The 14,878-nt window shown below is 52.9% G+C and overlaps 1 protein-coding gene across 8 annotated transcripts in view; it reads right to left on the bottom strand.

Moving 5' to 3' along the window:
* Nucleotides 1-14,878, bottom strand: part of DNAI2 (dynein axonemal intermediate chain 2) — a 30,933-nt gene that overhangs the window by 2,831 nt on the left and 13,224 nt on the right. For 2 of the 8 annotated variants that reach the window (XM_019740432.3, XM_074319938.2), the window contains exons 7-13: nt 13,870-14,009; nt 12,852-12,974; nt 10,396-10,619; nt 8,591-8,726; nt 7,936-8,082; nt 6,857-7,078; nt 4,424-5,148 (exon numbers count right to left, since the gene is read on the bottom strand). In XM_019740432.3, the coding sequence (XP_019595991.3) occupies nt 5,062-5,148; nt 6,857-7,078; nt 7,936-8,082; nt 8,591-8,726; nt 10,396-10,619; nt 12,852-12,974; nt 13,870-14,009 (1,079 nt within the window). In that variant the 3' untranslated portion in view covers nt 4,424-5,061. Of the gene's footprint in view, nt 1-4,423; nt 5,149-6,856; nt 7,079-7,935; nt 8,083-8,590; nt 8,727-10,395; nt 10,620-12,851; nt 12,975-13,869; nt 14,010-14,878 lie in introns of those variants that run through there. The other 6 variants (XM_088802362.1, XM_074319939.2, XM_019740433.3 and 3 more) reach the window with 6 other exon arrangements.

The following is a 14,878-nucleotide window of genomic DNA, read 5'->3' as shown; positions in this document are numbered from 1 at the left end:
CACTTCCCACGGAAGGAGCTGGGTCAGGAAGCTCCTCCCCGGGCGCTGTCTCGGATGGCCTGGCGCACATCCAGAGGCAGAGCAGAGCAGAGCCAGCCCGTACCCGGGGACTGGCTTCCCCAAGGAGCTTGTGTTTTATAGTTATTAATAAGCAGGAAGCCGCGGGCTTGATAAATAGATAAACCAAGAGAAGTTTGGCAGGAACCAAACACTCCTGCTGGCGGTCCCAAGGTTGTGTCCTGCCCTCTGGCCCGGGCTGCCCTGAGGCTCACCCTGGGGCTGGCGTGCTGCAATGAGAATCGGTAAATCTGAAGGGTCGAAAATGCCCTCCTGGCTTACATTTCAGACCCCTGAATCTAATCTATTACGGTCAGTCGCAGAACGCCCCGGTCAATTGGACCAGAGCTACTTTTCTTTTTCTGTTCCTCCACAGGCACAAACCCACCCAGGATGGCCCCTGTGGTCAAAATAAGAGAAGCTTCTAAGCAGGTGGTCCCAGCCCATCTTACATGCCCATCACGAGGTCGGGACCCCTCCCTCCTTTTCCACCAAACTCTTACTTTTGCTCTTCAAGGCCCCTCAGAGTGAGCTCCTGGGCACTGGGTCTGTGCTCGGTACCTGCCCTCCACATACAGGCACTGCCCTGCAATCGGATCACTCATTCAACCCCATCGCTTCGGTCCCTCCTCCACGTCTCCGCTGCCACTGCCCAAAGGCTGGGACCTCACAGTGTCCCATCTGGATGACCACAGCAGCCTGCATGTTCTACCTTCCTATCCACTTCCACCCGTTGTCGTTCTGAAAGGCAGATGGGTGCCGTCACCTCACTGAGAGGCTGCCAGGGCTCCCCACTGCCTCCCAGGTGGAGTCTGCCTATAGCCTGGAGCCCCTGCCTTCCCTGCCTTCCCTTTGGCCTGTTCCCGTGCTCCCACCTCTGCTCTGGCCGTGCTCATCCACGTGCAGCAGTCTCGATGTGCTGCTCTCTCCTTGTCCCTGCCTCTTATCCCTGGAGTTCCATCTTCCACTTATTAGACTGGCTAAGTCCTTCTTCAGAGCTCATCTTACATGTCCCCTCACCTCTTTCTGAGCTCACTGAGCTCTTCATCCGTTTCCCTGAAGTGTCCAAGGGGCAAAAGCTCCCTCACCTAATGAAAAGGTCACTGCTGCCCCCCGAGTGTTGATAGCATCAGTGACCTTGATTCCCACGTAGCAACGCTATTTTCCGTTAGAGACGTGTGATGCTATCCCGTTCCCTCCAAACCCACCTGCAGTCGGAATCCATTAGTTTCCATGAACTCTGAGTACTTCCTAAAGTCCTGTGACCCTCTGGGGCCCAAGGGACCAAGGAGCCCCTGGCTTGTAAGCTGGAGATGACTACTTAGAGCTTGGGAGGTGACATGAAAGAGTGAGTAGGAAACAAACATGCACTGAGCATTTTTCTCTGAAGAAGCCAGTATCCCTCCAGGTCTGGCGTTCACATGCTGCAGGGATCCCAAGTAACCAGTTCACACACCATCCTCGTAGCTCCTCCTGCTGACCTTGAACTTGATGTCCCTGGGGAAGGCTGTCTTGGATGTGAGGGAGGTAATAGAAACTGACTGAGCGTTCACTTTGAACCTAGTTGCAGTGTTATGTTGACACGTATTTCATTTACACTCCCAAATAGCTCTCTCCCACCCCCTCACCCCCACCGCAAGGTAGGTAACAGGTGCAGACAGGTAAGAGACTCTGCGGCCATCACCCCCATCCAAGCTGCCATCTTCTGTCACCTGACACCCCGATGTCCTCCCAACCTGCCTCCAGGCTGCCTCCCTCCAGCCCATCACCCATGAGCTGCCCAGTCATTTTGTAAAAGTGTAAATCTGACCGACCGCACCTTTCCCCTGCTTCTCAGTGACCTTAGGAGAAAGGGTGAAATCCTTAACTGGACCTTGGAGGCCCCGCCCTCCTGGCCCCTGCGTGTTCTCTAGGCTCGTCCCCGCCCTTCCCGTCCTTGCTGACCACACTTCCGTCACACTGAGTTCTCAGCTTCATCGTCACTTTCTCAGGGAGGCCTCCCTGACAGCTGTGTCCCCCCTAGAGTCTAGGTCAGTCCCTCCTGGTATCCTTCTCTTAGCACCCGTCCTTCCCCTTAGGACATCGCTTTGCACAACCGTCAGCTCTCTCTCTCTGCCTCCCATTAGCGTACAAGCTCTGGGACGGCAGAGCTTAACGGTCGCTCTGTTCCCAGTGCCAGATACAGTGCTGAGCAAAAACATGTTTCCTAGACGGCAAGTGCCTGAGCTAGATGCAGATTTCAAAGGCCAGACCCCTCTGCCTGCCTGTAATCTCCATAACACACCTCCACTGTCCACCATTCCCATTTCCATCCCACAGGCCCTTTGGCACTCAGAGGAGCTAGCCCCCAGGGCTCTGGTTCTGGGAGCCAGGGGAGAGCCGAGGCGGGGTACGATCTGACCCAGCAGCCACCTTTGCCCCCCTCTAGGGGCCTCTGGATCCTGGTGGGGGGTGGGGCACTTTTTTTTGTTTCTAAGAGTCCTGCCCTGGGGCGCATTGTACCCAGCTGCCACCCAGAGGGAGTGTGGGACAGTGATTGATTTCCTCGTAGCCCACTGGGCTGTCATGGCTGCAAACTGAGGCATCATCAGTCAAGTGGCGTGCTTAGCAATGGAGTCGGCTGAGTAGAACAGGTCCAAGAGAAGGGGCACGCTCTCCCCAGGTGTGCATGGAGAGGGGGGACCTAACTGTGCTGCAGACACTTGGGACCGGCCCCTGCTTCTGCCACTTTCCGACCCTGCTGGGATGTGTCCCTGCTCCCAGGCCCTGTCATCCACGTTCCACATGCCACATTCCACACCCACGGTGGCGGTTTCTTCCAGCAGCCTCCGGTTCTCCGATGAGGCCTTGTGGTTTGGTTTTGTGCCCCTTGGGAGAAACTAAGCAACAGGTTCCGTGTGAGGCTGGTGAAACGAGGAGGTGAAGGTCATGGCCCTAAGGACAGGCAGTGATGGGTGTTGAATTCACAGAGTTCACACTGCCCCTTGCCCAGTGATGTCTGTGGGGCCCTCCTCTTCTCTCCCACACCCATTCCTCAAGTGCCATCCTGGCACAGTGGTGGCCTCTGTACCCATAGTGAAAGGTTTGCAGACCCCAGCCGGTGGCCCACATTTACCAGCACAAGCCAAAAGCCAAAAGTCTACTGCAGCAAAAGAATATTCTCCTTTGGAGAACACTGGAACTTATGACCCCAGCAGCTCACCGAGGGGTCCATCAGTGTGCCCAGGCTAATGCAACAGGGAGCTGTAACTTTCTCCTGGGACATTTCACTGGGACAGGTTTTTTTAAGCCAGGGTTTCTCCGCCTTGACTCCACTGACATTCAGGCCAGACCATTTGTGGTGCGGGCGGTCCCTGCACTGCAGGATATTGGGCAGCTTCCCTGGCCTCTTCCCACCAGACGCCAGGAGCATCCTCCAACAACTTATGCAAATCCAACATGTGCCCAGACATTGCCAAGTGTCCCATCGGGGACAAAATCACCCTGGTGGAAACCACTGTTCTATGGTCAGTCCAGGGCTCCCTGCGTCCCTGCACAGGGAGGCGCCCATCACAGGAAACTGAACAAAGAGGGACACATGACATGTGGACACCCTGCACACAGAAGCCTCTTCCTGGGAGACCTGAGACTGGAGTGTGGACAGGCGTTTGCACCAGGCTGGGCCTGTGGGCTGCCCGTCAGCTCTCCCACTCGCTCCCATGAGACTCAGGCAGCTCGCTCCCTCTCTGTGTCTCACTTGGCACATCCGTGACTCAGGGATGGAAGATGATGAAAGCACTCCTTCTGGGGGCTATTTTGAAGATCAAGTGCCCAATCAATGTGACCGTGGTGATTATTTTATCAAGGTCTAGTCACAATGGACACTCAATTTTTGGGGGGGGGTGGCACAAGGGACAGCTGGCCCCGGGTCCCTCCCCAATAAGATTCTTAACACAGGCATTTAAAAAGGGTATTTTGGGTCCCTGTCAGGACCACCGGACACCCACAGAATGAATGGTGGTTGGGACGTCTCCTGGAGCAAAGCTGGCTCTGAGATGCCCTCTTGCCTATGACATTTCTGGCAATGGTCCCCAAATGCTGTTGTGCCCTGATTTCAGGCCAGTCCATGGGGGCCCCCGTGGGACCTACCCAGAGCCTGGCTACAGGTGACTGACGTTCAGGGTTGTGAGTGAGCTGCCTGGCCTCCTGCCCTGCTCTGCCCTCACCCACCCCGTGGCCTGGGAAGGTCCCCATACCTCTCCCGGAACCTGTTTCTTCCTCTGCGGAGTGAGGGTAACCGGAGTACAAACATTCAGGGACTTTTAAAAGGAATTACACGAGATAACATGAAAGGCTGTCAGTGCAGGATACATAATAAGACTAATGGTTAGCCTTGTTATTATTAATTTAATTTTACGAGAATTAAGATAATAGAAAGCTTGCAGAGCACAAGAATAACCAAGCTCGATTCATTGAGCTACTCTCACGTTCTTGGAGGTAAACATGGCTGGGGGAGTTGCTTGGAAAGACATCTTTCTGTTCCTTGGGTTGTCTGTGGACAGGGAGGGTCAGGAAGGGAGGAGAGACCTCACCCCCAGCTCTGTCCAAGGCCCTGCCTTGTCTGCGACAAGCCCAGTGAGGCTTTGCAAGCTTGTGAAGGAAAGTGATGGAGGGAAAGCCCTTGAGAAGCTGAATCAAAGGAACGTGCAGGGCCAGGCTGAAAGGCTGTGTGGGACCTGAGGTGGAGCTGGCCGGGGTGGCTGAGACAGGGGCACCCATCTCAGGGATGCCCTGCCCCTGCCCTCCCTCCAAGGGGTTGCTGAGGACAGGGCTCAGTGAGTTAGTGTGGGCCAGCGATGATCTGTGGGTCGTGGGGGCTGGGTCGGGGCCCCTTTGCCCCCCCTGCCCTCATCCCAGTAACACTTTAAGGGAGGAGTTCAGCCTCCCACTTGTAAAACCAGGGCAGTGCCAAGAGGTGGGAGATGGAGGCACATGTTTGAGGGGGCGGTAGGCAAGGCTGACCTTCTAGGTTGGAGTCTCTTCAGAGGCCCTTTCTTCTTCCTCGTCCTCTCCCTCCACCTCCTCATCTCCCTGCATCTTCCGTTGTTTCTGCTAAGGAAAGACAGCATTGAGTTGTTGGTGGGGGGCAGGTCTCCCCTGCACCCTGGGAAGTTAACCCTCGGAGGCCAAAAGCAGCCAGATGGCCGAGGGCCTGGTAGGTGTGGACAGCGGGCATGCAGAGGCGTCCCACAGACTCAGGCACAAGTCCTGTTTCTGCCACTTGCTGCCTGGTGAACTCGGCTAGCTCCTCTGAGTCTTCTTGGTCCCCTCGCCTGTAAAGTGGGCATGACTGCTCAGGGGGGTGTGACTGGGATTAGAAATAATGGGTGTAAGAACATAACAGTGCTTCCTAAGCTCTGACCCCAGAATTGCTGGCCAAATGCAGAGACTAAGAGAGAGGCAGGAAGTGTGTGGGGGCAGAAGAGGGAGGGGGCCGAGTCCTGTGAACCGGAACCCTTCTGAGGCCCAGTTTCCTCATCTAGTGTGCTCGAGCCGCTGTGAAGGGCACCTGTCGGAACCTCAGCACCAAGAACGGTGTCTGGGAGCTGCCTTTCTGTGGAAGGTGGCCAATGCTGGCAGTGCCTTCTGGAAGGCTGGAGGGCCCCGGGGTCATGGGTGGGGCAGCCCAGGGCTGTGGGTCCAGTCTCGCCTCTGCCGTAAATGGAGAGAGTGCTCTGCCCCACCTATTCCACACAGATAGTGTGAGAATAAAGCCACTCATATCTGAGGACTTCCAAATGCAAACTGTGCCTGTGAAATCATCGCCTGTCCCTAGGCTCGGTGAGAGGGAGACCGAAGAGGGAAGACGTCAGAGGTGGAACCAGTTATCCTCTCTGTGTGCTCACCCATCCTGCTTCGCCCTGGCCTCTCCATTAGTGCCCAAGAATTTGCCACACAGCTCTTTCAAGCAAGGCCAGCTTCCTGAGCAGGCGCCCTGCACGGACCCACGGGGTGCTTCCAAGGGCCTCACACTGGCTTTCATGTTCTGCTGTCATTGTCTTGCAAGTCTCAAGACTTTTTGAACAATGGACCCCCCCCCCATGTTCATTTTGCACTGGGCCACGCCCCCAAATAATACAGCTGGGCTTGCTCGCAAGAGCGGACATGGGTGCGTGCTCGCTTGTTCTTTTCCTTTCCAAGCTGCTCTTTTCCTTCTTTCCCACCTGGGCATCCTATCTGTGGGTCCCTAAAGGCAATGACCCAGACTGACAATATCTTCTTCTTTCTCAGTCCCCTGATGCAGAAAAGGGCCTGGAAGGTGACCAGACACCATCTTTCTAGCTGATCTCCTCATTTTCTGGATGAAAATTGAGGAACCAAGAAGTAAAGTGACTGGCCCGTTTGTTACAGCTCGACGGTTCCATGGACACATGAGCTCAGCGCAGAGCCCACCCCCTAACCCCAGGTGGGGTGAGCAGAAGACCCTCCACGTCACGACGTCACAGCCACCTCCTCCCCAGGCCTCAAGGCTCACTCTTATCTGACACCTCCCTTAGCCCCCATCTCACTCAGTTGGTCACATGCGTGGGAGGGAGAGGACTCTGGGAAGCCCGGAGCACGGCTCCTGCCCCCAAGGAGTTTGAAGTCCGTTTGGAGACTCAGGATCCCTTGGGAGGATGGGAGTAATTGCTTCCATTTGCCAGATGGACAAATTTATGTCCACCTGGCAAGGCCACTTCCTCGAGGAGGTCAGCAAACAGGCAGAACCCAGGTGCTGGGGCCCCCACCCCACCCACCGGGCCCCGCTCGAGGCCCCTACAGGTTTGGGCTTCATGGCTGCCGCCTCCTTCTTCTTCAGCTCCGTGAAGATGATGTTGAAAAACTCTTCCTCGGCCTTGGTGACCAGCTCTTCCAGGTTTATGGAGGGCACCTCCTCCCTCGGCTCCTCATCCTTGCCCTCCGTTTTGCTTTTCTCCTTCAGCCGCATCTCTCGGTGCCTCGCCTCCAGAATCTTCTCCCGACGGGTCTCACGCTCAAATATCTGGGGCACACAGGGACAGAGAGGCCTGTGGGAAGGGGCCAGGGCTCCCAGCGCAGGGCCCAAACTGGCTTCTCCCTCTGCATCTCTCACCTCACCCCCGCCCCACGCTACTCACAGCAGCCCCCAAAGAGGCCTGTACTCAAGGCGAATGGCAAGAAAGGGAGGCTACACATTGCAGTCAGGAGGTGGGAACAGGGTGACAGGTTACTCGGTTCCAAGGAGTTCCAAGAACATAGACAACAGCCTGAAGAACGCAACATGGCGGCCCTGGGCCCAGGAGGGACCGGCTCAAGGTGGGACCACAGTGTCACACAGAGCCAGGAGGGTCTCCCCGGCCTCAGCATCAGGGGTTTTCATTTCCACAGTGTGCCCCACTGTTCTGGGCAGGTGCCTCCAGGGCGATCCACCGGGCTGATGTGTAGTGAGGAATTGCAGCCCCCTGGCTCCCCAGCTCCCCTCCCCCAGGGCAATCCCCCTCTATCTGTCTCCTCTACGGGCAGTCTCCTTGGCCTCCATCTGACAGATTCCACTGCCAAAAAATAAATTGTTTGACACTGGACAAACTGACCTAGTCAAATCACTCTGATGGACGGCTGAAAAATTGAAGTCTGGAGAGGTAAAATGACTTGCCCAAGGCCACTTAGCTGCTTCATCGTTAAGCCAGGGAGGATTCGGACACCCCAACACCCATTTACAGTGCTCACTTAAGGACACAACGCTGCCTCCCCCAAAATATCAACCCATTTCCCAGGAGGTAAGAGGGAGGGGCCATGTGTTTCTCTGACGAGCCTGCTCTGTCAGGGGCCAGGTCAACACAGGAGCTGGAGCGTACCTCGTCCCTGGCATGGGGCACTTACGGAAGAAGCCATGTTCTTCTCATTTCTCTGGAGGGTATACAGCCCATTCGATACCTCCAGCAGTGTGGTTGTCCCCAGCTGGGAGCCACAGGCGATGAAACACCCATTGTCTTGCACCCGGAGGCAGAAGAGTGCCTCATCACACACCTGTTGGAGGTTCCAGACAGACCCAGGTGGGAGAGGAGGGAGGAGCAAAGTAACCCTTCGTTTGTCTGAATATCTGGTTCCTGGGGAGGCTTAGCCAAGGGGCCCCATTCAGACACTCATGGTAAGTCCCCCGGACCCTCAGGATGATGTTCACACTCTGAGATTGGCTGTCAAGACCCTTCGTCCCCGGCTTCATCTCTCACCTCACCCCCACCCCACGCTACCCCTCCAGTCAAGCCTCACATTCATCCTGCAGGCTCCCAAACCCTAAGCCCATCCATGGCCCCAGCCAGCAGGTCTCAGCTCTGACTGTGTTAATATGGTAACATTAGCCCAGGCTGGAAGAGTCCGCTGCCAGGGCCCCACGCCCAGGGCTTCTGAAGGACTAGGCCTGGGGGGAGGAGAAGCTAGGCATCTGCTTTTTTTCCCTTTTAAAATTTCCCTCAGGTGAGTCTGCTGTGCCAGCAGGGCCTGAGGACCTAGAAGCATGGCAGGGGGTATACATGACCTTCAGGCTGAGGGCGGGGTCGCACTGCTTGAACACAAAGTCCCAGATATCCAGGGTCCCGTCCATCTTGGTGGTGAAGAAAACTGCCGGTCTCACTGGGCTCCAGGCGCCATCAGTGAGGTAGGCCATGTGGTACCTGTGGGGAGCAGGACGCCACCAGTCAGGGACCGCTATGGTTGACAGGGACAGCGAGGCTACTGAGCCTCAGCTCTGCTCACCCAGCCCCTCCTGGGCTCCGGGCTCTCGTGGCTGAACAGGAAGTTCTTCCTCATGTTTGACTTCTAGCCATGCCAATCTCACCCACCCACAGCTCACGGGCTGGGCTTTAAAGGGCTGTGGGTTGGTACTTCCCATGGGCCGGCCACTGGCTTTTCTCCACAGCCAACTCCCGGGAACAGGCATGTGCTCTGGAGCAGGGCCCAGTGCCCCAGTCGTGGGACTCATTGAAAGGAGTTACAGGAAGGATGTCCCCAGAAAAGTTCATAATATTGAGGTTAGGAGAGGGTTATACTTCCTACATGGTTCAATCTAGATTTTCAAAGATTTCTGCAGTGAAGAATGAAACTTATCTTACACCATATACAAGAATCAACTCAAAATGGATTAAAGACTTAAATGTACGACCTGAAACCGTAAAACTCCTAGAAGAGAACATACGAAAAAGCTCCTTGACACTGGTCTTGGCAATGAGTTTTTGGATATGACACCAAGAACACAGGCAACAGAGGTAAAAATAAACAAGTGGGACTACGACCAATAAAAAGCTTCTGCACAGCAAAGGAAACAATCAACAAAATGAAAAGACAACCTATAGAATGGGAGATAATATTGGCAAACAATATATCTGATAAGGGGTTAATATATCCAAAATATATAAGAAACTCATACAACTCAGTGGCAAAAAAAAAAAAAAAAAATCCCAAACCAAAGAACTCAATTTAAAAATGGGCAAATGACTTGAATAGACATTCCTCCAAAAAAGACATACAGATGGCCAACAGGTACATGAAAAGATTCGCAACATCACTAATCACCTGGGAAATGCAACTCAAAACCACAATGAAATAGTACCTTGCCGGTTATAATGGCTATTATTAGAAAAGCAAAAGGTAACAAGTGTTGGTGAGCCTGTGGAGAAAAGGGGACCCTTATGCACTCTTGGTGGGGATGTAAATTGGTGCAGTGACTATGGAAAACAGTATGGAGGTTCCTCAAAAAAATATATCCACTAGGCATTTTGCCATAAAAATCCTGGATGCCTGTTTACAAATAAAGTACATGATTGATTGAATAATGTACAACATGCGTCTAGAAGAGCCCCCGCCACCTCCAGCTACTCCCTGAAAAACTAGGCTACATTGTACACCTGTGTCCATAGCCGCCTTCTTCATCAGAGCTAAGAGGTGAAACCAACCCAAGTGTCCATTGACCTCTGAATGGATAAACAAAATGTAATCACCAGCTGGGAGAGCAGGAGCAAGCGGCTTTGCTTCCCTGTAGCTCGGTTCCCTCACACAATGAGGTGACAGAATAATAACGCTACCCACTCTTCGGTTGTCTTGAGGGTCATGAATATTAACACATGGCTGTTTTCCTACTGATCCAAGAGGTCTGAAACGCATTCCTTTGTGAAGTGGCTGAATCAGGCCACTTGCTAGTATAAGCTCAGGTGTTTGCGGAAGGGTGGTTTTCTCTGTTTTATGGGTGGACACACAAAGGCTCAGGTCACTCCTGGGCTGGGCTTGGTCCCCTCTGTCTCCTCCACCCTCCTGCATCCCTCTCCCACCCGCACCCTCCCCCCTTACTTGGTCCACATGATGGACGACTCCCGGCTGTCCTCTGACCAGATGCGGGCAGTCCAGTCGCCAACGGTCAGGAAATTCTTCGGGTAGAACGGGTTTCTCTGGAGGGCGTAGATGGGGCCGTGGTGGCCGGAGAAAGTGCCCACGATCTTCTCGGCCGATGTCTTGGCCTTGCGGTTGCAGGAGATGACAATGCCTTGCTCAGTGCCCACCATGAACTTGGTTGGCTGTGGAGAGGGGGTGACACAGGAGCCAGAATGTTCATGAAACATTAGCTTGGGGCTTAACTGCCATGGCGAGCAGCGTTCTGGGTTGGGCCTTTGGTTTAAGCCCCTGCTCAGGCTGTGTCCACCTGCTCCTAGAGAGTTGCCCCCCCTTCCCAGCCCCCTCAGATCCCACCCTTTTTTAGAACCTGCTCAAGGGCTCCATGTTTAAAGAAGTTCCCTCCCCAAACTCTTCTAGTCCCTGGGGAGACTCATCACCAGCCCACTTCATGTAGCACCGCTGCAGCCAATACGTGTTTTGCCATAAAGATCCTGAATGTCTGTTTACAGATAAAATAAATGACTGAATGAATAATGTAAACCGTAAGTCTAGAAGAGACCATCTCCAGCTACTACCTACAAAATTGGGTTACGTTGTACACCGTGTTCATAGCAGCATTCTTCACCACAGCTAACAGGTGAAAGCAACCCAAATGTCCATCGACATAGGAATGGATAAACAAAATGTGGCCTATCCATATGGTGGAATATGGTTCAGCCTGAAAAAGGAAAGAAATTCTGATTCAAGCTACAATGTGGATGACCCTTGAGGACAGCATGCTAAGTGAAATAAGCCAGCCACAAAAAGGCAAATACTGTTAAAAGTCCACTTAAATGAAGTACCTGGAGGAGTCAAATTCATAGAGACAGGAAGTAGCAGGGTCTGGGGGGGGGAGGGAGAAATGCGGAGTCATTGTTTCATAGGTAGGGGGTAGTTTCAGATTTGCAAGATGAAAACATTCTGGTGACCCGTAGCACAACAGCGTGAATATACTTAACCCTACTAAGCTGTATACTTAAAAATGGTTAAGATGGTAAATTTTATGTTATGTGTTTTTCACTACAATTAAAAAAAAAAATAACTGAACTACAAGTTAGAGGACAAAGGTAAGTGAAGAGATGCAGCTTAAGAGGCCCAGAAAAGTAAGAAATAAAGTAAACTGCAGGGCTCCTGCCAGCTATGAAGCAGATCAGCTACCCAGATTCAAATGGCCCATCGTGCCTCCGGCCTCAGACTTCTTGGTGGGGTCGGGGTGGAGAGCCTGGGCCTTAGACTCAGAGCCCTGGTTTGAGCCCCAGCTTCAAGTTCTAGAGCACGTGACTTAACCTCACTAAGACTCATTGTGTTCATCTGAGTAAAGTAGGGATAATAACATTACCTCATAAGATCGTCATGGGCGATTACATAAGCTCATCACGTAAGGCAGTTACAAGCGTCCAGCACACAGTGTGCACTCAGTGACAGGCATGGGGAGGCAGGGACTAGTGGCGGCATGGTCATGACATCTAGCACTCGGCCTAAAACCCCCCGATTCCAGGATAGAATGTTTTTCTGAGTCCTTCTGACCCTGCCTTCTATGTCCAGGATTGAGGGCCAGTTAAATTGTCTTCTACCTCACCCCATCAGCATTCATCCACCAGCCTTGGGTGAGGTCTCCCAGGACAGGGGTGAGGCCCGAGCATCTCCACCTCTTAAAGGCCTAGGAATGACGTCGCATGACCTGAAGGCAAACCGGTGACAATCCCAAGAGAAAGCCAGGCCTGGGCTTCAGTGAGACATAAACCAGGAACCAGCCCAAGCCAAGAGCCATCTGAGAAAGTTGTTTTCTTGCTTTGGAGGGAATCTTAATTTGCCGCTTCTAGAAGCTTCCCTCCTCTGACACATTCACATTACTACTCAACTCTGATATTTGTTTACTGTTCCTTCTCAGTTACTAAATGCCGTAATTATGCCTATGATGTGGTTTTCCTAGGAGACTCCTCTGATCTCATTTCCCTCTCCAACACCTTTTTCTTCCCTACAGGTAGTGATATAACCAGCCCAGGATCCCACGCAAGGCAGAGGCAGAGCTTAGCTTCCTGATGTTGGTCCTGCGAAGGCCTCTTACATAGAATGGGGCTTTTCTGGAATCTAGTCCTGTCTGAAAGCTTGCCTTCTCTTCTATTCAGCCCAGCCACTGGCCAAATAGTGACCTCCTGAGAATTAGAATGGCTTCTTTCCTCAAGAAGCTCTGCTGCCACCTGCTGGACCGTTCTTGTAAAGACCGCACAGGTCTAGGATAATGGTCCCTGGAGCAGTGCACAAGGTAAGCAGCAGCTTGGGCTCCATAAGCATCTGATCCACCAGCCACCGCCTGCCCTTGGCTCGATCTGTCCCGGTAATGGAAGTCAGGGAAGGAGAGAAGGGACGCTTACCAAAGTAGACTCGAATTCCAAGGAGATGGCCCCCAAGGCGTTTTCCAATTGCTCCTTTCTGGTAATATCCATGATCACCACCTCGGTGGGCTCACTCAGCTTTCGAATATCCCACCACATGACCTGATGGAAGGAGCAGGAGACTCTGAGGTCCCTCGATTCTCCTGGCCTTTGCCTCCCTCACCCCTCCAACTCCTAGGGGCCAGCTCCTAGGGCACAAAAGGGTGCCTGACAGAGGATACCAGCAACCTGCGGAACACACAGGCTTTGAGAATGACGGCTCTGGTCCACAGTTCCAAACCTCCTGGCCATCAGAGTCACGGGGAAGCAGCATAAAAACCAGAGCCTCACCCTAGGCCTACTGAATCAAAATCACCAGTTGTGGGCCCTGGACTCTGTATTCTCAAATGCTCCCCACAATATGGCAATATATAGAGATGCTATAAATACACATACACGTTGATCCAGAAATCCCAGAAATGTATGCTTGAATGTATGTGTGCAACAATCTGCATGCACGCACACTCTCTGCTATATTTTTTGGGGAAACAACAAAATATTAAAATCCACTTAAATAAATTATAGCATACCCAATGCGGTCCGTAACCGACATGGGGCAGTGCTTCGTGAAATATGAAATCATCTTCATGACATGCTAAATGAAAAACAAGTGCAGAGCAACATGTCAATGAGCAAAAAGAGAGCCAAGAAGACAGATGTGTTTGCTTCTGTGTGCAGAGACGATCCCTGAGGGCAAATGGAAGAAGGCAAGGCGATGTGGGTGAATGCCTGCGGGGAGGGTGACTGCGAGGCCTGCGGGCAGAGGTGGGAGGAAGGCACTCTACTGTCTGCCCTCTTGTACCTTTCGGATTTTGTTCCAGGTGCGTGTATTACTTATTTTGCAATTTACAAATAAGATGCAAAAGGAAATGTTCCCAGGTGATTCTGGTGGGAAACCAGGGAACCGCTGCTGCTCCCCATCTTCCCCCCTCCCTTACAGCACCTGGACGTTGGGTACCTGCCCATCGGTGGACGCCGAGAAGCACTCAGTGCCCGTCTTTGACTGCAGCCAGATGGAGCCATACACGGGGTCTCGGTGGCTGAACTCAATGGTGGACAGCTCCGCCACCAGGCTGCCCTTCCGGGTGTCCCAACAGGCTGGCAGGGAGGAAGATGAGAGGGAGGTGAATGGGGGCACAGGCTCATTCCCCAGTGCAGGGAGCAGGGGAGAGAAGGGATCTGCTTCTCTTGATTTGGCAGGTATGTGGTTTTTTAGAATCAGGGCTAGGTTCAAACCAGCCTGAGTTTCCTACCGGCCCTCCAAGCCCCTCCACGGAAAGACTCCCAGAGAGCACGCTTCATTCATTCTTTGCACCCCTACCACGTGCGGAGCACCTCCCTGGGCCCAGGGGAAGCCACTGAGAGTCACGGTCCCTGGGAGGCAAGGAGGGGACCTGCAAGTACAGCCCGTGTTGTGATTGCTTCAGTGGGGGACACAAGGGGGTGGTCAGGGAAAGCTTCCTGGAAGAAGTGAGAGGGAACTAAGACTGAGGATGACTCTGGGATGGAGTAAGCCAGGCAGAGAGGAGCGCTTCCACCACAGGGAAAGTCTCCGGGAAGTAAGAGCATTTAGGTGAATCTCTGTGTTGCATAAACCTATTCCCCTTTATCCTCTGTATTTTTGCTGCTTCTGATGGGAAAAAACAAAAACAAAAACAAAAAAATTCACGTTTTTTTTCCTCCGACCCATCATTGGTGCCTCACCTCTCCTGTTTTACCAAGAAAGACTTGAAGCTTATCTACTCTTTGTCCTGATAGATTTTGCTTTCATTTTCCCACGAGTGCACAGCGAGGATCCATCCTGTTACTCAAAGCTGTTCCTAGGAGAGCTGATTTTGTGAAACAACAACAAAAGTGCTTGACCATTAAATGGTGATTTATGGACTCCAAGACTAAAGCATTTGCCCTGGACCAGCCTGGCCCAGAAATTTCTTAGCTAAGCTTTGCTCTCCTTGCACAAAGCAGTG

This window comes from Rhinolophus sinicus, chromosome 12 (assembly GCF_057876585.1).
Source record: "Rhinolophus sinicus isolate RSI-liver-muscle chromosome 12, RSI-T2T, whole genome shotgun sequence".
NCBI lineage: Eukaryota > Metazoa > Chordata > Mammalia > Chiroptera > Rhinolophidae > Rhinolophus > Rhinolophus sinicus.
This window is presented reverse-complemented; position numbering and strand designations above follow the sequence as displayed.